Source organism: Aureobasidium pullulans, assembly GCF_000721785.1.
Source record: "Aureobasidium pullulans EXF-150 unplaced genomic scaffold scaffold_29, whole genome shotgun sequence".
Lineage (NCBI taxonomy): Eukaryota > Fungi > Ascomycota > Dothideomycetes > Dothideales > Saccotheciaceae > Aureobasidium > Aureobasidium pullulans.
In genome coordinates this window covers 170,333-192,482 of record NW_021941049.1, presented here as the reverse complement: position 1 = coordinate 192,482, position 22,150 = coordinate 170,333, and the positions used below count along the sequence as shown (strand labels likewise).

The window sequence follows — 22,150 nt, the reverse complement described above, 5'->3', positions numbered from 1 at the left end:
GTGAGAGGATTGTAAGAGATGGCACAAGCGTGGATTGATATCTTTTCCGGGGGTTTCCAGTCCTCGACGAAGGACGAAACCATCTCGAGACCAGTGGAACTATGCAGATCAGTATGAATTGCCCTATCCGGGGTGGCTACCAATCAGAACATTCTTGAAACGAACAGAAAGCATGGAAGTGAATAATGTGTGCATGATGCTACTTTGGCAAGTGGCCACACAGCCTATCGAGCAGGCCGGTCTTAGATTGCGTCTTGTCAAACGAGCGTACACTGAGCATATAGGCAATTATTGGGAGGGAAAAAGCGGTTGGGTGGCTTGAGAAATCTGAAATTATGGAACGATTGTTATGTTCAATATCGTGCATGTTTCTGTCTTCATTCGTAAGCAACTACATTCGGTGTTATGCCTCTTCGATTCCAATGTTCGTCTCCTGTGATGAAATCCGACCGGACAATTTTGGCACGGTCGATAGTCCTGCCGTCTTTTTGCCGGCGGAGATATACTCCTTCAACAATGCCGTCGTAGTAGATCGACTGTCGAGAGCGTACAATGTCTAGCAATGATTGCTCATTCAGAGTTTCGGGTACTTCGAGATCGTTGACTTGATATATGTTTGTCCCATTCAGCCTTTCGCTCAACGCCTCACGGCTCAGAAAAGTGCCGCGCTCCGTGTCAAAGAGATCGAAAGCAAGAAACATGTCCGGAAGGCTGGTGTAATGTATGGAATGTTTGGCAAACAGCCACTCGCCATACAGAATCCACTTGCCAGGTTCATCTACCTGCAGCACGGTGATCAGGCCTTCATAGTGGTCTTCCAACCATCTGTCAAGCTTCTTGAATTGTGCGTGTGATTTGCTGTTGACGTAATGCGAGCGATTTTGTACTTTGAAGTTGCCGGAAGAATCAAGACTGATGCCGAGGTTTGCGCCATCGACTTTCTCTTCAATAGTCAGAGAGATTGATGGGTCGGAAGAGTCAAGAAAGGCCACGGCGTCTGAAGAGGTCAGAATAAGATCGTCGCGAGTCGCAGAGCCAGCGTTGTAAAGATGTCTTGTTCGAGGAAACTTGTGAATGAAGGGCCTCTCTGCGGGCGTGCTTGCGGTTGTGGTCGTTCTGGTTGTTCTGGTTGTTCCGGCGGAGGATGATTCGTTGGGCGATGCCTCGGCTGGCCCAGTGGCTGCATGATTGATGTCGCCCTTCGGAACACCAAGTCTTAGAAGAAGGTCAGAAGCCGCGACGCTCGATGATACTCTCGCGATGCAAGCAAACTTTTCTTTCTTGCTCGGCTTTACGAAAGTTTTCGTGAAAGAATGAACAATCTTTTTCGCTCTCCCTGGCGCTATCGTGGGGTGGTTCGTTCGCGCATCAGCTCTCTTTACACAAAGTTCGGAGTCGACATCGAACCAGACACATAGTGCGTTGGTTGGATGGAATGCATGTGCCAACCACTGTTCTCTGTCTTCGACGTATGGGTTGCATCTATCAATGAGTATCTTGCGGCCGCTGTTCATGGCATTGGATAAAGCATTCAAGCAAGCCGTGCGACTACCCAGCTCGTCTTGAGATATGACAGTGTACCCAAGTATTGTAAGATGTGATGCAAAAGTGCTCTTACCAGAGCCAGGTACGCCACAGCAAACAATAATGGAAGGGGCTTTGGGTAGCTTCCCTTCAAGCTCGAGTGGTGCTTGTGACTCCTGAATGTCCGGTGGAGTCGCGGGAGCTGGTACTGCCTGACGTCCGCTGATGAGGTATTGTGCGTAATCTCTGATGAAGCTTTCTTGCTCAGCCGTCTCGATACTACCGGGTCGCATGTGGCGTAAGAGTTTGATTGCGTCTCCAGGGAAGATACGAACTGCCTGCTCAGAATCATGACTTGTATCAGTAGTTCCAAATCCTCGGGCCATGAGATAGCAAGCAGCGAATGTTCCGGCACGGCCTTTGCCACCTCCGCAATGAACCAATGCAGCTTCCTCCATTGGCAAGCTGTCAACACACTCGATGAACTCGTCTATCTGCTCGACTGTCGGAGCCTTGTAATTGCGTACAGGCATGAGAATGTTTCGACAAGATGTGTCAGCGAACCACTCTGCTGACAGGGGCTCTTCTTCAGTCAATGTCACCACTAACGTGATATTTTGTGTTACTAATGCCGTGATGTCTTCTTTGCATCGTGGTGTGCTCATTACCGCCAGACGAAAAGGCAGCAGCCATCTGAAGAATCTGGGTAGCCTGTAAAGCTCCCCTTCCAAAGGAGTAAACACATCCTGATTGGAGGCGAGCGAGAGTAGACTTGGAATCAAGGTTTCGATGTCTTGGTACCTACTTGTGGTGATTTGTTGCTGGACCAAGCGGCGTAGCTGTGGATTTTGGAAAGCCTTTTGGCATGCAGAGTAGAGAGGCCGATTGTGTTTCCAGTCCTCGACTTCGCCATCGAGGAAGAACAATCCGAACTCAGTATGCTCGGAGCAGCTGACTAGAGCGGCAACGCACTGAGAAACAATCGCTTCACGCCCGTCGGGTAGTAATAGATCTGCTGCTTGAGCATAGAGACACATCGCTCGTTTGGCTTCCAGTGGCAGATGACAGCACTGTGCTGCACGCAGCAATGCGGAGACGTTTCCAGGGTGTGTATCCAGATATTCACAAGCGAGTACCGAACTCTCGCTTTTGCCAGAGAGTTTCGATAGCAGACGCCAGACAGTGTCGAAAGAGATCTCCGACAAGCAAGAGGTATGGAATCTTGCGACGAAACGAAGGACCTCCAACATAGACTGTTGGTGTTCAGCCTTCTTCGCCAGTGTAGCACAGCTCCGCACAATCAAGTCTATATGATCTGAGTCTAAAGTCTTGCACCGCGTGATGGAATCGACGCCCTTATCGATGTCGTGCTTATCGTCAGATGTCAAGGTGATGTGGAATTGCTTGTTCGAAAGTCCCAACTGATGTCTGATATTATTGCCTTGAGGCCAGAAGAGCACGTTAAAGCCAGTCGAGCCATGTATCGCAACACCTAAATCGATTGGGTCTTCCAGTAATTGAGGTGTGCTAAGAAGCCGTTCGACAATTTTGCTGATTTGATGAGGCGTGTCAACTGAATTGTTGAGCTGTTGAGATTCGGCTTTTGTGAGAATCGTAACGTGGTATGGATATCTCGGTCCCGATGTTGTTGGTGGGGGTGATGACCGAGCGATGTTGTCGACGTGGTCTCCTCGCAGCACCACGCAACCCAGTGTCTTGACCAATTCCAGATGCATGATTGAGCTCGTCGAGACCACGTTTGATCTAGAATTGCAGGATGTCATGAATTGGTTTCAATTGAGTTTTACACAGCGCCCGAATGTTTTATTACAAGTTTGGTGAAGGCGGTGAGCCAAGAAATCTGCCCCGAGTGAGTCAGTCAACACCGCAGTGCGTCAACACCGCAGTCCATTTTCGGAAGCCATTCAGAGCGAAGACATTGCTCCCTAAGCTCTACCGCCAGCATGGAGAAATGAATACTCCTGTCGCGGTCTGCAATAGATGCGCTGTGAGCAGGTACTCGTATGTTTGTCCAATCGGTGTTGTGACGCGACGCCGCGATTTGCATGACATCGGGGACAGGATCTGAACTGCTGACCTAGCTCTCTGCCTCTTCTCTGGCCAGGCCCTTAGGAGTCAGCATGCGCGTTACTGGAACAGTTCGCCGCAGAGATGAGTGAACCGATACGACCGGCAGACACAAACCCAGTGTGAACCAACACGGCGCGTTCTCACAGACACACACGCTCGAGCGGCTTCGGCGCGAGAAGCTGCGACGTCGAGAGAACACATCAACCCATTCAGAAGCGCGTTTCGAAGGGCAGGATTGACCGATGAGAACAGCGCGGTGATCATGTCGGAAGGCAACACGGAGTATCGTTGCTGTCATCCACATACAGGCTCGATTTTGCTTCCGACGAAGGATCGGAGGAAGTTGGTTCCGCAAATCTCGGGACCAAATTGCTTCCGGCAGCTCTCGACTCAAACCGTTCAACTCGCTTTGTGAGCAGCTTCGTAATTTGAGAACTGGATCATGTCAGCAATTATGGAAACCAATAGAAAGACAAATTTGTTGATAAGTATCGAGGCGCGCTGGTCCAATCTTCTAACCATATAGCAACAACAATCACACCTTTCACACTACAACCAGACTCTCCAGATCTCTCATCAACCGATTCATCAACATGGTCAAAGTTGCAATCGCTGGTGGTCGTGGACACCTGGGTGCCACTATTGCCGAGATTTTGACCGATGACTCTCGCCATGAATACATCGTCTTGTCCCGAGGAGCGCCCAAGAACGAGAAAGAAGTCCAAGTCGACTACGATGACATCTCCGCCGTCACAGCCGTTCTCGAAAAGCACGAGATTCACACCGTCATCTCTACCATGCTCGTAATCTCCGAGCCTGCCGCAAAGTCTGAGACGAACCTTGTCAAGGCTGCTGCTGCCTCCAAGTTTACTGAACGTTTCGTCCAGAGCATTTGGGGCGCGCCTGCTCCTGCTGAGCAAGTCCTTCCATTCTGTTTGACGTTGATCGGCGGTTAATGAATTGGAACCAGAGCAGCAGCATACATGCCCCATATTCCTCTCCGCCAGGGCGTACAGGACGAGCTCCGCAAGACCAATCTTGAATGGACCCAGGTTCACAACGGCTACTTCATGGACTACTACGGCCTCCCCCACTTGAAGTCTCACTTGACCCCCCCTCCCTTTGCTATCGATGTCGACAACAAGGCTGCTACAATCCCTGGCTCTGGAGATGACAAGATGGTCTTCACCTACACCTACGACGTTGCCAGATTCGTCGCCGAGGTCTTGACCCTGCCCAAGTGGGACGAGATTACAACCATCGTCGGTGACCGCGTTACCCTGAACGAATTCGTACAGCTTGCCGAGGAAGCTAGAGGTACGCCTGTATCAAGCTCGATGTTGTATGACACCCTACTAACGACACTTCCTCCAGGCACCAAGTTCAATGTCGTTTACGATGACATGGACAAGCTTAAGAAATTTCAGACTTCCGAGTTGCCCTCTCACGCTTCCATCTACCCTTACTTTCCCAAGGAGAAGTTGCAATACATGTTTGCTGCTTTCGGTATGTGGGTTGTCGGTGGTTACTTCAATCTGCCTAAGCACAAGGCTATCAACCACAAATTTCCCAATGTCAAGCCTTTGTCAGTCAAGCAGATGTTGGAGACTTCTTGGCAGAACAGATGAAAGGCACGGATAATAGTATGTAGTATAAAGAAATCAGTCTACAGATATCGAAACACAGCTTTACTCCTTCTTGTCTGCAAGCTGCTTGCGTACCAATCTCACCACCTCCTCTCTGATATCAACTTCTCCATCACGCACCTTCAACTCTCGATTATCAAGGTGTCTCGAAACCTGAAGACCTCCAAAGAAAGGCGTCATCAAACTATGCATGTACTCAGTCGGTCCATAAACACCCTCTTCCATATTCGCCAACGCCGCTTTACGGACTTCGCTGGTCGAGTACGAAGTCCTCGCCCAAGAAACTCCGGTCTCCTTCTCAACGACGAGGAAAACATCTTGCTGGGTGAGCACACCATCGGCGACATGGTAGAATTTGTTCGAGATGAGCGATGGGTTTTCGAAAAGCGAGATCACGACCTTGGAGAGTGTGTCCAGGGTAGTGGTTGAGAATGGATTGATCCCATTGTCAGGAAGGCAGGCTGTGTTGTTGGTGAAATCGAAACCGAAAATGCCATTAGCGAAACCTGTGCTTGTGTCAGAGTATACAAATATTTGAGTTGGAAAGGAGTAGCCAACTTACCGAGCTCAAATAAAACGCCCGGGTAGATGACGCAGAAATTCAATTTCTTTTCCGCGGCACGGCATAATAGGTAATTGTGAGTGACTCGCTTTGGCGCCAATACCATATCAGTGGGTAGTGTTGGTCCATGTCCATCTTGAACACTGCCCATTCTGCCAGCAGTGTCCGGCGCCCATTCAGATGGAATGAAATACTTGACACCTGCATCAATTGCTGCATTCACAAGTGCGATTTGCTTCCTGTCGAGCTCGTTTCCCGGCACGAAGCTGGTGAATACAATCACTATATCTTGGCCTTGAAGGTGCTCAACCAGTGACTCGTGGTCGTAGTAGTTGACTTGGTGGATAGACTGGACGCCCTTTGGGATATTGGCGTAAGAGGAGATTTGGTTGCGGACGAGTAGTTTGATGTTGAATTTTCCTGTCGCGGTGGTTCTTTCTAGCATTGGAAGACCCATTGGGCCGGTCTGTAGTGAGCTTGTTAGACAGATGTCTCTCGATTCGGATATCACAACGTACTCACTCCAACCCAGGCAATATTCTTGAGACCGTCCATTATGTATGAAAGTACTCGACAAGTTTGTGAGGAAGTGGAAACGGTTCGTTTGTGGTCTGCAAAAGAGAATACAAGCAAGAGAAGGATATATGTAGTAGAAGCGAGGTAGATGCCATACTCATACCTCTGTTGACTAAACATCCGAGGATGGATTTGATGATCAATGTTGACTAATCAACAAACCACAACTATTGCAGCTCCAGCCATGCAACACCGACAATATCAACCGCGTCAAAATGCAAGAACGTATTCGAAATTGAGCAAATGTCCAGTGAAAGCCTGAATCATTTCTGCTCTCACTGGCCAACCTCACTGATCTGAAAATCTTCCTGACTTTTGACGTGTATAAAACCCAGGTGCTATGCTCAGGGAAGCAGTGATGATTTGCAAGCTCTAAGAAGAATAAATGCAGCATCCCAACCACACAACACTGCTGCAAATGTCACATCAAAAGGCAAGAAGAAATTCAGCATTGAGCAGATGTCCAGTGAGAGTCCGGATTATTTGTACTCTCACTGGAGGCTCACCTATTTCCGAAAAACACTGTGCATTTTGACGTGCAGAAACCACGAGTGCTGAAGGCAGGGGAGCAGCGAGATATGCATTGAGATAGGGGTAAAAACTGCTGTATCCCAGCTATACAACGCTCCTGCAAAAATCACGTCAAAATGCACGATGTTTTTCAGATCAGTAAGGTTGACCAGAGAGAGCGTGAGAAATTCGAGCTCTCAGTGGAGGTTCAAGGGAATCTGAATTGCACTGTGCATTTTGACGTGGATTATGACCAGGTGCTGGATGCAGGAGATCAGTCACGACCCCTGATGATAGAACACCAGATATAGGCGCATCCTAGCCATCCAGTACTGCTGCAAAACCCGCATCAAAATGCACGATGGTTTTCGGATCAGTACGATTGGCCAGAGAGAGCGTGAAACATTCGAGCTCTCAGTGGAGGTTCAAGCAAATCTCAATTACACTGTGCATTTTGATGTGCATCAAGACCAGGTGCACTGAGCAGGAGAGTGGCAAAAAATGTTACTTATCGTCGTTATCCTGTCAGTCCAGGGATTTCTTTCACTTGCAGGATGACTCGTCGGTCACTTTTTTTGGAGCTTCACTGTCATTTGGAGGCGGTCAGTGCTTAAGGATGTTCTGCCACGGCGGGCCGAAGTTACTCCATCGCGTTAGCGTGTCTTTTTAGTCAAATAAAGCGTATATCAACATGGCAACTACACCTATGTTGATATGGTGCCTACCCTCCTTGCTCTTAGCAGAGCATTCAACCGCAGACCTGAGTATGTGCAGGCACTAGGTAAGTTCTGGTACTGCGCATATCATATCGTATCACAGCTAAACAGATACGTATAGGCGGGCACAAGATCGAGTTCGTCGTCGGCCTGCCTAGCGGCTACATGCACGCAGAGCACCCAAGCGCCTGCCATCCTATTAAGGAATTCTTCGGCCACCCCAGTGGTAAACACTTCGCCTCCGCGCGCGATTTCATCGAGCATTGCGTGTCCCTGATGGGCATTGGCGGCTACGGCCTACACAACTGCGCCTGCAAGCTCTGCTAAAGAAGGTATGTGGATATATCTGTACTAGGAGTAGCATCAGTATGGCTAACATATCATGCAGCATCTTCATACCCATCTCTTCCGCCCTCCTACGACGCAGTAACACGTCAGTCTCTCTCGCAAATCAGGCCACTACATCGCTATAGACAGCGCGCATCGTGTCAACAAGGCTTGAATCACTAGGGCCAGGCCCGAAGTTGTAGGTGCTCGGCACCATACAATCGGGTGCTAGCAATGGGATGTTTCGGGGACGCTGCTCGGATTGAGCGAATACATTAGCAGATGCGGCCTGACAAACCGCATCTAGCTTAGGAAGATTGGTCAAGAGAGCTTGCGCAAGCAGCCTATGGCCGGGAGAGCACGAGAAAAGGAACTGGCGAGCATTAGCGAAGAATAAGCAAGAAGAATGAACAGATGATATACCCGAACAGCCTCGTAATGCGTACTTTGCTCCCCCATGACAGCACCTTTGGCTACCTTTTCTAGTATCGTGCAGCCGTTCAGAAGCCGTGTAAGATCGCAGCCTTTTTTGTACTTCAAGGTCTCCAGGAAGCGTACGAATGAGCTTATAGCTTTGACGTTTGCCAGTGCATGCTCAGAAGCAGGTCGGGCTATTACGTTCGACGTGAGCTCTATGGTAGCAGCGAAAATATCTTGTAGTGGTTGCCTGGCTTTGTTTAGTTACCCATTGAACTTGTATCTGACCCATAACTTACCAGAGATACACGAAAGGTATTGCATTAGAAGAGCGGATCAAATCAAGAACACACCGTGCAATATGGGCGCGTTGTTCTTCTGTCCCTATCTGATTTGAATCTTGTGGAACTGTGGATTGTTCGACCAGTGTACGAAGGCGTGTCACACAGTCATAATATGTAAGATGAAGTATGAGGATTGACAGATCCAACACCATGATAGAACCTTCCGGACGATAGTCTATCGGTAGTTCCGTCGTCCAGGTGGAGACTCGACCGTGCATGGAAATGATGAAGTCTTGGGCTTCCGGACTGCGAAGAGCCCGCTTTGTCGAGATGTTCAAGTAGCTATATATCTCTGAGCGAATGGCTGTGATCTTGATCATCAAATCGAACACGTTCACACTCTGTTCTGTGCAAGAAATCTTGAAGTAGCCGAGTCGATCGGCTGGTGCTTGGTCGGGGATGCCGGCTTCGATACATCCAGCGCTCAATATCAAAGGTTGATTGGCTTTGATCCTTATAAAGGCATCGAGAACGAATATAATCCAGATCAAACGTTTTCGTTGTTCAGACTCTGCTTGAGGCATCCCAACAATGTGGCTTTCCTTATCAAGACCCAACAGACGCGCCATATGAACGCAGGTAGAGGAGAGCAACATCGCCATCCTCAGATTTGTAGTCCTACCCAAGTAGGCAGCCATAGCAAGCAGCACTTGGAGACCCAGAATGCTGGGCTCGGATGACATGATGTCATCATATACCGAGAAAGCGTTCTTGAAGAAAGCCCATGAGAACTCCGAAACCTTTTGGAATCCATCATCCGTAGATCTGGACTGCATGGTGGTGGCTATGATTACATTTATGCAAGCCCACCACAGCGGATCGGGCTTGTCACTTTTCATCATCCCGCACCGGCAAAGCATCCTTAGAGACGGGGGGTGAAAGATCGGTAGGAAGGCATTCATGTCATCGAGATAAATCTCGACCATGCTGAAGACCTCATAAGTTGGGGGTAAGACCATGAATGTCTGCATCCGTGGTAGCCTTTGGACCAGATTGTCTCTGAGAGCATCGACATCTTCCTTTGTGACATGAGCACCCGGTATTGACGGGGGCAGCCCCGAAAGTAATGATTCCTCGTTGTTTACTGGCTTTTGGACTCGCTCCATAGTATGACTAGGTGACGCCCAAGTCTCGTTGTCTGTGGCCAAGGCATGATGATCTGCATCGCTAATGCCGTTGCCATCTGTAGAAAGCGTAGGGGCAGGCATTGGAAGACCGTCGGCAGCTTCGCCAGATTTGCTTGCGCGCGATTGCCTCGCATTAGCTACAAGTAGGGCTTCCATCTTGGCCAGACGTTCTTCAAGGGATCGAACGTGTTCTTTCCTACGATATACATCAGCTTACAATCATCAGACTGCAGACGTTTGTTACAACGTTTTGCCTTTGCCCCTTTTTCCGACCTCTCCATAAACACATTCCGCATCTTGGTTCTCACATCTCGTGCATGCTGGTTGTTTGCCATCACATTTCGTCTTCTTTGCTTTGCATCGATCACAGGCTCGCTCAATGCGTTGTCGTTTCTGCGGCCGAGATTGCTCAGCATCTGAGCGGGAGTCCCTCGAAGAAGGCATGATCACCTAGAAATAGTTTTCCGAAAGATCGCTTGAGGGAGGTCGCAATGGGTGGCCGTTGAGCGAGAACAAGAAGGAAAGCTGTGGAGCTAGGCTTTCAACGGCGGCATTCGAGCCTCAGTGGGAAGCTATACATCCGGTCGATAGAAGCTCGGAGTGTACAAGAATTTAGAAGAGAGCAAATGGCCAACAGAGATCATATGTGCCCGATGTGGTTGTCAAACAGGTGCGGAGACCCAAAACGGAGAAAGCTTCCTCCCGGTATTCCGCCGAGGTTCAACCGTTACATAGATACACAAATTTACTCAGAAAGCGACGAGAAATCCGCCGACGCTGTCAAGTCACGAGCAAAGGTACTGGAAGCAGATTGGCCTCGGATCAAAGACGCCTGTCATGGTGCATGCAACTGATAACCATTTTGTATGACAGTGAGCACCGAATTTTGTATCTTACAGGCCCAATCACTCTTGTGCTGGAAAATGAGATCTACCTCCTCGTCCAAGGATGAGAGAATGTGCTCGGGTCCGTATTCTGGCTTCCATCCAATCTCGACGCCATGCTTTGCAGTCAACAAACACGCTCCACCGAGCTGAAAAGCAACCATTGCTTTGTCACAACCAAGTCCCTGCGCCATCTCTTCAAGTGCGGCGCCATCTGCTTGGTGAACGGTGTCATCATGAATGGCCCTTTGCTTGTACATCGCCCTGGCGATACCGCTGTAGATATCTTCCCATGCTACGCTGCCAGGGGATGCAAGATAGTATCCGTTCTTACCATATCCCTGTTGCCTGCCCGATACGATGTTGCGCAGAAGCTGGATATAAAGAGCGGTGTTATCGAGAATGTGGCATACCGGCCACGTCTAGGAACCGGTCAGTAAAGACCACAAGTATATTGAGTGAAACTCACAGGACGACCTTGATCTACCCTGTAGACCTTCTTCGCTGCTTTGGCGGCATCGACAACTGCAACAGTTTGAATCGAGATCTTGTTGCCGAAGCCTTCTCCTTTGCCATCTACCATTGTGAGTACTGGTATTCAATGCCGACTCTCGTCGAGAGACCCACAAACGATACACGGCGCAAAGACATAGCCTTGTACGCCCAGTGATTCCGAGAGCTCAGTCACTGTAATATTGGTGTCAAGCAACTACAGTCGTTAGCTGAGTACAGAGTTGAGAAGAAGTCAATCCCTACTGGCTGCAAACAAGGGATAGGAGGGTGTTGTGCTTTATGGATGCCATGTAGGTTATCGTTGTCCGCGAAAGGCTTGTCGATTGGGGCGCCCATGTGCGAGGAGAAAGCTTTCGCTCCAGTAGTCTTCTTGTGGTCAGCACACTAACCAGGGCCTCGCAAAAACATGTCACATACGTGGAGGAAATGGATGTTGCGTCCAGTGTTGTTTTCCAACTCGGCCAATGCTTTGATAAATGCGACCGCACTATCTGCCTTGAAAGCATCATGGAGTGAGAACACAACATTGATCTCATGTTTGAGGACTGCTTCTCTGACAGCAGATTCTTCATAGGCATCAAATGTCAAAGGTTCAGCACCATACTGCTTCACGGCTTCTGCTTAAGAATCTTTTCGGACCAGCGCGTAAAGCTTAAGAGCCGGGAGTCCGGCTGATTGGAGACGATTGAGGAGGGTGCCTCCAAGGTAGCCGGATCCGCCTGTAATAAGAACATTGTAACTCATATTGAAAGACGACAGACTGCAAGCACTATTCGACAGTAATGATATGGGAAAAAGGTAGGAGATGCACACAATGTGACATCAATTGATGGCATTCCCGCTTGGTAAGCTTCGTGATCGTCATTATTCAGCAGCATCGATTCTGGCCGCGACACCCAGCGTCGGTAGTCTGGAAACAAGCAGCGGTCCTCCGAGGTGCTTTATCTTAGATCCTCGCAAGCTCTCGTGACAGTGTTCGGCGAAAGAGTCTCCACTCTGTGAAAAGGCAGCGATTGTGAGCTCTTGGAGCCGGAGGAATTGGGTGCGGGGAAGGTGCAGCCGAGGCCAGCCAACCAATTTACGCGACACGCGCAGCGACGCGTTCGCCCAAAGGCAAATCGTTTGTTGCAACAATTCTTGATACCAATTCATCAAATTCATCAAGACATTGTCTGTTGCGCGCTTGTTCTTTTGTGCCTCTGAATTACGCTCCGATCACTTTCCAAGTCTCATCATCAACACAAGGTCACCCGACCATCCATATCACCATGGCATCAAGACCGGAGCTCAAAGTGGATGACGAGTATGGCTTCATCAAATTCTTCAGAAACCTACCAGGAACAAATGACGATACGATACGACTCTTTGACAGAAACGACTACTACACAGCACACGGTGATGACGCTAAATTCATCGCCTTGAACCAATACAAGACAACCTCGGTAATCAAGCAGCTCGGCCGCGATCCTGGACTTGAATCCGTTACTCTTTCACAAACAGTATTTCGCAACTTCCTTCGTGAAGCACTCTTCCGTCTCGGTAAGCGTGTTGAGATCTGGGAATCCACCGGCAAGAACAAATTCACTCTCGCCAAGCAGGCATCGCCAGGAAACCTCCAGGATGTCGAAGATGAGGTTGGTAGCTCCATGGAAGCTGCCCCTATCATCCTTGCCGTGAAGGTCTTGGCAAAAGCATCAGAGGCGCGCAACGTCGGTGTATGCTTCGCCGATGCCAGTGTACGCGAGCTTGGAGTGAGTGAATTTGTAGACAACGACATCTACTCCAACTTTGAGAGCTTGATCATTCAGCTCGGTGTCAGAGAGTGTCTCGTACAGTATGACGGCCAGAAGAAGGACGGCGAGCTTGCCAAACTACGAGCCATCGCAGACAACTGTGGATGCGCCGTCTCAGAACGACCATCGGCCGACTTCAGCAGCAAAGACATCGAGCAGGACTTGAGCAGGCTGCTGCGTGACGAACGCACTTCGACATTACCGCAAACCGAACTACGACTGGCCATGGGAGCCTCTGCCGCCCTTGTCAAGTATCTGGGCGCCATGTCAGACTCATCAAATTACGGCCAATACCAACTCTACCAGCACGACCTGTCACAATACATGAAGCTAGACGCCTCTGCTTTGAAAGCACTCAATCTCATGCCTGGCCCTAAGGACGGTTCAAAGACGATGAATCTGTACGGTCTACTCAACCACTGCAAGACACCCATCGGAAGCCGACTACTCGCTCAGTGGCTCAAGCAACCACTAATGAACCTGGAAGAAATTGAGCGCAGACTACAGCTTGTCGAGGCTTTTGTCAACGATACTCAGCTGGCTGAATCAATGTCATCCGATCACCTCAAATCTATTCCAGATCTCTACCGCCTGGCCAAGAAGTTCCAACGCAAGAACGCCAACCTCGAAGACGTTATCCGTGTCTACCAAGTCGCCATCCGCATACCGGGATTCATCGGTACCCTCGAGGCAGTTATGGACGAAGAGTACAAGGACCCTCTCGACAGAGAATACACCAACAAGCTGAGAGAATGTGCTGATGCTCTTGGCAAGCTGCAAGAGATGGTTGAAACAACAGTCGATCTCGATGCTCTGGAGAATCACGAGTTCATCATCAAGTCTGACTTCGACGAGGGCCTTCGTGTCATCAGAACAAAGCTCGACAAGCTTCGATATGGCATGGAGAGGGAGCACGGTCGAGTTGGCGATGACCTCGGCCTCGACACTGAAAAGAAGCTCTTCCTTGAGAACCACAAAGTCCATGGCTGGTGCTTCCGTGTGACAAGAGCCGAAGCTGGCACAATCCGCAACAAGAAGCAATACCAAGAATGCTCAACTCAGAAGAACGGCGTCTACTTCACCACAACTACGTTGCAAGCAATGCGCAGAGAGCATGATCAATTGTCCGAGAACTACAACCGTACTCAGAGCGGACTGGTTCAGGAAGTTGTCGGTGTAGCTGCTTCCTACTGCCCTGTTGTCGAGAAGCTCGCTGGCATTCTCGCACACATGGATGTCATTGTCTCATTCGCTCACGTTGCCACTCAAGCACCTACACCATACTGCCGACCTAAAATGCACCCTCGGGGTACTGGAAATACTGTTCTTGTTGAAGCCCGTCATCCTTGCATGGAAGTCCAAGACGAAATTACCTTCATGGCCAACGATGTCACTCTCAAACGCGAAGACTCCGAATTCCTTGTCATCACAGGACCCAACATGGGCGGCAAGAGTACATACATCCGCCAAATCGGTGTCATTGCTCTTATGGCTCAGATGGGCTGCTTCGTGCCTTGCACTTCCGCCGAGCTTACTCTGTTCGACTGTATCCTCGCTCGTGTCGGTGCTAGTGATAGTCAGCTGAAGGGTGTCTCCACTTTCATGGCCGAGATGCTCGAAACAGCAAACATTCTCAAATCTGCAACAAAGGAGAGTTTGATCATCATTGACGAGCTTGGCAGAGGTACAAGCACGTACGATGGTTTTGGTCTTGCTTGGGCCATCAGCGAACACATCATCAAGGAAATTGGTGCCTTCACACTCTTTGCGACACATTTCCACGAGTTGACAGCATTGGTGGACACATACTCTCAAGTACAAAATCTGCATGTCGTCGCAGATGTCAGTGATGGATCCACAGCGGACTCTGCACCTCAAGTACTGCTCATGTACAAAGTTGAGCCTGGCATCAGTGACCAAAGTTTCGGTATCCATGTCGCCGAACTCGTCCGCTTCCCACAAAAGGTCATCTCGATGGCCAAGCGCAAGGCAGATGAGTTGGAAGACTTTGCCGGCAAGAACGAAGACGCAAAATCAGAGCTCAAGAATGCAAGCAAGGACGATGTCGCAGAAGGCAATAAATTGCTGAAAGCACTGTTGGTCAAGTGGAAGAAGGAGACGGAAGGACAGAATATGGATGGCAAGGAGCAAGTCAAGAGACTCAAGACTATGGTTGCAGAGGATGAGGCCTTAAGGACAAACAAGTTCTTTGTGGGATTGAAAGGATTGTGATGGTAATGCTGATGCTGGTGTACATGATTTGCTTTCTTCTGTAGCGATATTGCTGCTTCCACTCAAATGCAGAGTACACTTCTTTTGTAGCAGATTAATCTGTTCTACTGGCTTTTTATCTGACTTCCACATCCCTCGTACGATTTTCCTGCCTCCGTCGCTGCTGACTTGATGCACAAACACAGCCGAGGAATATTGCTTTTAGCAGAGAGAGTCGCGAAGAGTATGTGAGCCAGGTGTAGGAGGGGCAGTGCAAAAAATGCAGGTACGGTGTGCTCCTCCCGACGAACGGCATCTCGCCATTTGGCCCATTCTTGTGCATGTGAGCGACCGGCAAGGCTATTAGACTACGTTTGAGGTTACAGTAAAGCATCATTAGCCCTGATGTTTATCGCTGTCAACGTTCAAGAGACGTTTCTCACTTCGGATTCGCGATATCTATGAACCAGTCGTTATGCAAACCTGTCGTCATGATCTAGTATGATGCTTTTGCATTTTTCTCATCTCCCACCATTTCCGCCTCTTCTTCAACCTCCCGATGCGGCGCACTTTCGATAACCACATCCTCGATCATCCCTGGCACTGTATATTGACTCTTCGCTGTAGTAAACCAGGTAATGATCGCGATAACCATAACCACACCCACAGCAGCTGATGTGTAGTTCATATTTTCCGAATCAACCGGGCTTATACTGGGGAAATTGAAGGTGATGGATGTGAAGAGTAGATATACCAACGCCATGATGTTGATGGGCATACTCCAGCGACCTAGACTCCACGGACCTTCCATTTTTGCTGCGGCGGTTGAGGCGGTGAGGGGGGCGATGACGCGGAGGAGGATTGGTATGGCGTAGGAGACGTCTGTGGTACGTTAGGATTTGATGAGGTCGATGAGGACAATTGATCGACTTACAAAAGCCTTCGGTGGCGATGGAGACGACGGTGTTGAAGCCGGTCACGGTGCCGAAGTAGATGGAGTTTAGAGCAATTTGCACCACGAAGGTCAAGAGGATGCCGTAGATGGGCACTTGCTTCTTGGGGTGGACTTTGCTCAAGGTGGAGGAGAAAGGAAGACCACGATCTCTAGCAAAGGCGTACTGTAACATATTTATCAGCAAAGTACTTCTCAAATTTATGGAAGGCGTTGAGACAAGACACAATGTTTTCGGAAGGACAGAGCCGACCAGTGAGAGTAGCGACTTTTCAAGCGCTCACTGGATATTTCACCACTTCCAAAACTATTGTGCCTTTTGACAGGGAGCAGCGACTGTTCCATAGGAAGAGGAGATGAACTCACCACAGCGCGACCACCTTCCGCAAGCAACGAGATGGCAGAGAAAAATTGAATCATGACCATCAAAAAGGTCAAGCACGAAGCACCAGCAACAGATTGTGTCGAATCATAGAAAATCTGAACAATCGGGTCGCCAGTCGCACTTTCCGCAACGCCTTCGATCGAACCCATGCAGAAGCATGCAGCGATGAGGAAAGCGAAACCGGTGACTGCACCAAGCGAGACGGAAAGAATAATCGCTTTCGGGGCGACTTTTCTAGCGTCGTTGATTTCTTCGGTCATATGGGCAGGTGCGTCGTAGCAGCACATGCCAAACGCCGATTGTAAAAGACCAAGAATTGCGGCGTAGGGTTTGTTGAAACCGGTGAAATTCTGGAATTCGGAGAATACAAAGCTGGGGGTTTGCTTGTGGTCGTTGGTAGCCAGTATCGTGATGAAGATGATCAAGAAAGAGCCCATATTCCAGATCAAGAAGAAATTGGTCATCTTGTGCAGCATTTGCGGACACAGAACGTTCAGTGAGAGGGCTGCAATGGCAATTGCATATGCCACCAGAGTCGAGTGCCAGCGGGTAATCTCATACTCGGGGTTGTTGAGGACGGCAATTGCGAGGATGAAGCCAGAAGCGATGAAGTTGACAACAGCACCCATGGCGATGATACCGATTAACATGAACCATCCGCATACATAGGATAGTCCTTTCGACCAACTCCGCGGTGCGAGGATTGCTGCCCAGGAGTACTGACCGCCGGCAAGAGGGTATGCTGAGCACATCTCGGCCATGGAGAGAGCGACAGCCATGGTGAACACGCAGACTCCTACCCATGACCAGATCATGACCGGTGGGCCACCACTCTCGGCTCCGATGATGAGTACACCAGAAAGAGCGGTCCAGCTTGAAACTATCGAGAAGCAGAATCCGATCATGCTGACCAGGTTGAATGTTCGCTTGAGCTCTGTGATGCTATTAGAAGCTGCTAAAAGTATCATGCATCCAGTCATGCTGACCTTGCTGGTAGCCCAGCTGCTCGAGAGCGACATCATCTGCTGTTGCTTTGTCAAAGACCTTTGGTTCCATCATGTCGGCCATTATCGACGAAGTCGATTAATATCAAATATTGAAAGACGAGGTGAGCTCAAATTGAGCAAGCTCGACCAAACTATATACTTAACCATGCATCCTTGTAGGCTGGCTGCGATATCATTTTCGCGATAATTCACATGCAGCTGTCAAAAGGCAAATAATTAGCAGAAACATCTTCACGCGTACGCAGATAAGAGGTAAAGTGTGAGATTTACAATCATACTCTTTAGTTTCTCTTAGCAAACCAGGTCTATAATGCGAATAGACCAACGACATGCCAGATCCTTATCTTCGGAAGAGTACTCCGCAATACCGGGAAGCGGAGAAGGATTCGAGAAAACCCAGCCCTGCAATCGGTCTCGCCAGCAGTCTCTTGAAGTTTCCCTTTTGAGTAACGACAAAGATCTCGGAGCTGCGATAAGATCGAGACGGTATACAGGTATCTCATTGAAGACATCACAAAGGTGAGAAAAGAGAATGTCGAGGAGAATATCGGAACATCTCTTATCTTCAGGCAGAACCGGAGACACCTCGGCAATTGTTGGGCAATTTCTGGACAAACAAATGGAGCTGTTCATCAATAGACTCATCTCAACCCAAAAATCTTCAATAGATCGTGCCGATGGAAGAAGTCGCGACTCATCTTACCAAAAACATACATCGGTAAGCTCAACGCGCAGATGGCAACTTCAATGCTTCCGAAAATGATGAACAGACGCTCAATCCCGCCGGCAAACACCCAGGTGTAAGCAAAATATGCCAGAATGAATGAGAACATGTTCTTGAAGATGATGAGACAGGTGAAAGACTCGACCGCGATGTCTCTGTGTGCATCGAGCAGGTACTGCGCGGAAGCTGTTGCTCCCATGACCATACTGGCGACGATGAATGCGAGGAAGACCTCCGGTACAATCCAGCCGTAGCGAGCTACATTTGCTGAAGTGATTCCAAAGCCGTAGAGTCCAATGGCAGCGAAAATTAAGGTCGGAACGACGAGCAGTATGCGAAACTCGGGTTCATACTTGCCATTGTTGCGTCGAATCATGAAGCGGGTCGTGACTTCTGTGAACGCTCCGGCTATCAAGAGACCGAGAATACTTCCGATGAAAGCAGCGGTATACATCTTACCTGCCTGCTCCTCGTTGAAGAATAAGGGTGGTCCAAGAAAGATGAGTGACAGAATCACGCCTACCATGACCGTCCAGCCGATCATTACTCCTTGGAGGAGGCAAGCCCAAATCACAGCGGGATGCAAAAAGAGAGGAAATGGCCGCAAGAATAGCTTCCAGAATGATTCGTCGGTCTTACGTCCGTTGAAGGGTGAGATACGCAGGGGCTTCCAAGCATTGCCTCTGACTCTGCTAATCACTCGCTCTGCTGGCAGTTTCTCGTCTTGGCCGTCGAGAGAGTCCATACTGCCTGTTGTCAGGTCGGTGTTCAGGCGATCTGGTCGGTGGTATGCGACTTCCGGACACAGGAACAATAGCAGCAAGAAGCCACCACCCATGAAGATGGCGATGAAGTAGAACGACCATTGCCAGCCAATATCGTGGGCGATCATTCCGACAAATACTGGAGTCAAGAATGCTCCACCGAAGAGCGACACGTTTGCGAACGCCATGCGCAGACCGCGCTCGTGGACAAAGTAGAGGTCACCCACGCACGCGTTGATGAGCGACTCAAAAGGAGCCAGAGCGACTCCTTGAATCACTCGTGCCCAGAGCATACTGGTATAGTTATAGCCCTCGTGTGTCGATCCTCCCCATGCGGATGACGCGATCATGAGCAACGATCCAAGCAGGAACACATGTCTCTTTCCCCAAACCCTTGCAAGTGGTACGAACAGCAAACTCCCCACTCCGACGCCCGCCAGGTGGTAGGCTGTGAGTAAGGCGGCCTCCTGGAAAGTGCATTGGAATTTGAGGGCGAGCTCTACTGAGTCGGCGGCTAGAAGGGGCGAGGCGGTGGTTGCAAGCACCGATACAATGCAGAGAATAACCAGGATAACATCGCGTTGCCAAAGAGGCCAGTTCTACATAGCTGTCAGCCGTGGCCACACATCATAGGACAATGCGATGCAATACCAGTGGATCATCGGGATCATCCGAGGGTTGTGGTACGAGAATAGTCGTTTGCGACCTGCTTGCTTCACTATCGTTCTTCTGAGTGACTTGAACGGTGCCAGGGACACTTTCCGTCCTGGGCTCCAGTATCCCGAGAGCCATCTCGAAGAGGTAGGCGACGTCCCGAGGAAGTCGCAAATGTTTGTGTCTCAGATCAGGATGGTAGCAGGCTCACTGCGGGCCTTCAAAAAGTCGATGGATGATCCAAGTATAGGATCAAAAAGTCGCGGTCAAGAGTCATGGTCGCAAGGAGGAGCTGAAAGCTGAGAACATCGACAGCAGATGAGTCTACATCGCTAACAGTACCCATTGATCTCAGTCCTTTTTCGATCAAGCCACAAAACATGGCTTCAGCTGAGCATGAAACGCCAATCAACTATAATTCGTCCATCCGCGGTGTAGCCAAGCCTCTTCCCTGCAAACAACCTGTTCGGTACGGAGCAACATTGAGACCGAAGTGGAATGAGCCTTCGGCTGTTTTTGCTATGCTTGTTGGGCTGCGGAATACGAACGACTTTGAGTTCTTCAGGCATGAGTGCAAGAGCGACCAGGGTAAAAGAAGCGTGCTTGTCAAAGGAACCGCTCCGCGTGAAATATGTTGCGCCAAGCAAGTTTAACCGTAAATCGTGGGGTTAAACTCCATGTTTAACGGCGCTTGGGATCAGATGGTCAAGCCTCCAGACCAACCTTGGGACATGCCTTTTCGAAGAAATGAAAGGCTGCTGATCAAAGTTTACCCCTCCAGCGCCCGTACCAATGTTATTGTTGCCTTACTATCTCGGACCTTTGCACCAATTGAGCGTCGACACGGATGGCAGCATTGGCTTGATCCTTCGGCAAGACTTGTCTCGTTCTCTTACCGTGTGGCTTAGTTCTGCATGTACCCTGTGTGTTATATAGAGATCATGATCCCACCTTCTCCTGACAGCAGTCTCGCATTATTTTGACATTCTCTTACATTCGCTTACTCCGTATCCTCACCACCGAACCACCAAGATGCGCACCACTGCCCTCGCCGTCATTGCTGCTGCCACTTTGGCCACCGCTCAGCTCGGAAGCATTCCCAGTTGTGAGTATTCGGATATACAAGATTCAAGTCAACAGCAAAACTGATGTTTACCAGGTGCTATGTCTTGTATCTCCCAAGCTCTGCCCGCAAGTTGCAATCTCAACCCTCAATGCATTTGCGCCGATGCCAGCTTCATCAGCACCATCTCTTGCTGTGTGTCGACTGCCTGTGACACTGCCGGACAACAAGCTGCTCTTGGCTACGCCCAGCAGATCTGCGCCCCAGTTGGCGTGACAAACCTCGTAAGTCTCAAAGCATCAGTTTGCATAGAATCATTCTGACCCTTGTCAGCCCACTGCTGCCTCTTGCGCCACTGGATCCGTTTCATCTTCAGGTACCAGCGCCGCTGCCGTCGCAACTGCAACTGGAAGTGCCGCATCAAGCTCGCTCTCCTCGGCAAGCCAATCGTTATCCTCTCTCGCCTCTTCTGCTAGTCAGGTCGCTTCATCGCGCTCAAGCAGTGGAAGCAGCGCTGCCGCATCAGGTACCTCCTCTGCTGCCTCCGCTGCCCGCTCAGCGAGCAGCTCAGTCGCAAGCGCTGCGTCGAGTGCTAGCTCATCGGCTGCCGCTGCTGCGACTGGAGGTGCCGCTAGCTTGAACCCCATGGGTATGGCCGGTGTAGCTGCTCTTGGTGCTTTTGCCCTTTTGTAAGCGAATATGCGTGGATTTGATACTTTCACCGTTGTTTGATTGTATCGTTCGAGAGCTGGTGTACATAGTTGATGAAAGACAAGTTAATGTGACCATAGCCAACGCAACATGTATCCGTACTTCTTCTGACCGCTACTTGTTGGTCACCTATAGGTCTGAGGAGAGAAGTATTGAGAAGATAGTGTCTCTCGCTGGTCATTGTTGGAAGGGAAAGTTGCTCGCAGAATACACCTTGGACGAGACGCGCACTCGTTCACCGCCCTGAAAGCTGGAGATTCTGCCGCATGACGTTTCGCCAGCTCCTTCATTGCGGCACTTTCGTGATCCTGCCCTTAACGCTGTACGTGCTTGAATGAACACGACATCTCGAAATCGCACGAAGCAACCATCCGGCGCGAAGCACTGGCCTCTTTCAGCTCAAGTAAATTGCGACATGCAAATTGTCTTCAGCTCAACCTGCGATCGATTAGAGCACCCGAACCCCGTTGACTCTTACCGCGAACCCTCTTGACTCTCCCCGATACCTCCGTCGCAAGACCTCGACTATGCGACGATCATCAGAATGTCTCCGAGCCGACCGTTCTGCTACTGGTTTACAAGAGATGGATCTGGGATAATTGCTGTTTTGACGGCGACTGGACGATACTAAGGGCTATCCGAGCCCGTC

The 22,150-nt window shown here is 49.7% G+C and overlaps 11 protein-coding genes across 11 annotated transcripts; 5 read left to right on the top strand and 6 right to left on the bottom strand.

Annotated features, from left to right (window-relative positions):
- Positions 1–377: 377 nt before the first annotated feature.
- Positions 378–3,260, bottom strand: M438DRAFT_282875 (uncharacterized protein; the record flags this gene model as incomplete). Its single annotated transcript, XM_029901334.1, has 3 exons — positions 378–1,085; positions 1,209–2,664; positions 2,779–3,260. The coding sequence occupies 3 exons, from the start codon at positions 3,258–3,260 to the stop codon at positions 378–380; spliced, it is 2,646 nt and encodes an 881-aa protein (XP_029756079.1).
- A 948-nt stretch (positions 3,261–4,208) lies between these two features.
- Positions 4,209–4,571, top strand: M438DRAFT_339433 (uncharacterized protein; the record flags this gene model as incomplete). The annotated part of the gene is made up of 1 exon (XM_029904216.1): positions 4,209–4,571. One exon carries the CDS (start codon positions 4,209–4,211, stop codon positions 4,569–4,571), a length of 363 nt encoding a protein of 120 aa, XP_029756078.1.
- M438DRAFT_349369 (uncharacterized protein) lies at positions 4,436–5,323 on the top strand. The gene is made up of 2 exons (XM_029906380.1): positions 4,436–4,932; positions 4,990–5,323. The coding sequence occupies exons 1-2, from the start codon at positions 4,599–4,601 to the stop codon at positions 5,241–5,243; spliced, it is 588 nt and encodes a 195-aa protein (XP_029756077.1). The 5' UTR covers positions 4,436–4,598; the 3' UTR covers positions 5,244–5,323.
- M438DRAFT_369135 (NAD(P)-binding protein) lies at positions 5,304–6,378 on the bottom strand (the record flags this gene model as incomplete). The annotated part of the gene is made up of 3 exons (XM_029908094.1): positions 5,304–5,767; positions 5,824–6,289; positions 6,346–6,378. 3 exons carry the CDS (start codon positions 6,376–6,378, stop codon positions 5,304–5,306), a joined length of 963 nt encoding a protein of 320 aa, XP_029756076.1.
- Positions 6,379–7,623: 1,245 nt separating this feature from the next.
- On the top strand, positions 7,624–8,119 carry M438DRAFT_369134 (uncharacterized protein; the record flags this gene model as incomplete). The annotated part of the gene is made up of 2 exons (XM_029908093.1): positions 7,624–7,690; positions 7,747–8,119. The coding sequence occupies 2 exons, from the start codon at positions 7,624–7,626 to the stop codon at positions 7,950–7,952; spliced, it is 273 nt and encodes a 90-aa protein (XP_029756075.1). The 3' UTR covers positions 7,953–8,119.
- M438DRAFT_369133 (uncharacterized protein) lies at positions 7,870–10,485 on the bottom strand. Its single transcript, XM_029908092.1, has 4 exons — positions 10,088–10,485; positions 8,669–10,036; positions 8,376–8,619; positions 7,870–8,325 (listed from the first exon to the last, which is right to left on the bottom strand). The coding sequence occupies exons 1-4, from the start codon at positions 10,282–10,284 to the stop codon at positions 8,077–8,079; spliced, it is 2,058 nt and encodes a 685-aa protein (XP_029756074.1). The 5' UTR covers positions 10,285–10,485; the 3' UTR covers positions 7,870–8,076.
- Positions 10,486–10,625: 140 nt separating this feature from the next.
- On the bottom strand, positions 10,626–12,008 carry M438DRAFT_400296 (NAD(P)-binding protein; the record flags this gene model as incomplete). The annotated part of the gene is made up of 7 exons (XM_029909462.1): positions 11,877–12,008; positions 11,655–11,843; positions 11,481–11,603; positions 11,352–11,433; positions 11,194–11,300; positions 10,738–11,146; positions 10,626–10,690 (listed from the first exon to the last, which is right to left on the bottom strand). Exons 1-7 carry the CDS (start codon positions 11,979–11,981, stop codon positions 10,626–10,628), a joined length of 1,080 nt encoding a protein of 359 aa, XP_029756073.1. The 5' UTR covers positions 11,982–12,008.
- A 387-nt stretch (positions 12,009–12,395) lies between these two features.
- On the top strand, positions 12,396–15,425 carry M438DRAFT_349365 (DNA mismatch repair protein-like protein msh-2). Its single transcript, XM_029906379.1, has one exon. It carries the CDS (start codon positions 12,506–12,508, stop codon positions 15,260–15,262), a length of 2,757 nt encoding a protein of 918 aa, XP_029756072.1. The 5' UTR covers positions 12,396–12,505; the 3' UTR covers positions 15,263–15,425.
- A 254-nt stretch (positions 15,426–15,679) lies between these two features.
- Positions 15,680–17,634, bottom strand: M438DRAFT_327419 (GABA permease; the record flags this gene model as incomplete). The annotated part of the gene is made up of 4 exons (XM_029903174.1): positions 15,680–16,123; positions 16,176–16,359; positions 16,560–17,512; positions 17,565–17,634. The coding sequence occupies 4 exons, from the start codon at positions 17,632–17,634 to the stop codon at positions 15,738–15,740; spliced, it is 1,593 nt and encodes a 530-aa protein (XP_029756071.1). The 3' UTR covers positions 15,680–15,737.
- Positions 17,635–18,052: 418 nt separating this feature from the next.
- Positions 18,053–19,865, bottom strand: M438DRAFT_305485 (serine/threonine kinase 16; the record flags this gene model as incomplete). The annotated part of the gene is made up of 2 exons (XM_029902230.1): positions 18,053–19,672; positions 19,725–19,865. 2 exons carry the CDS (start codon positions 19,863–19,865, stop codon positions 18,227–18,229), a joined length of 1,587 nt encoding a protein of 528 aa, XP_029756070.1. The 3' UTR covers positions 18,053–18,226.
- A 665-nt stretch (positions 19,866–20,530) lies between these two features.
- Positions 20,531–21,623, top strand: M438DRAFT_369128 (uncharacterized protein). The gene is made up of 3 exons (XM_029908091.1): positions 20,531–20,832; positions 20,887–21,074; positions 21,124–21,623. The coding sequence occupies exons 1-3, from the start codon at positions 20,760–20,762 to the stop codon at positions 21,481–21,483; spliced, it is 621 nt and encodes a 206-aa protein (XP_029756069.1). The 5' UTR covers positions 20,531–20,759; the 3' UTR covers positions 21,484–21,623.
- The last annotated feature ends 527 nt before the right edge of the window (positions 21,624–22,150 follow it).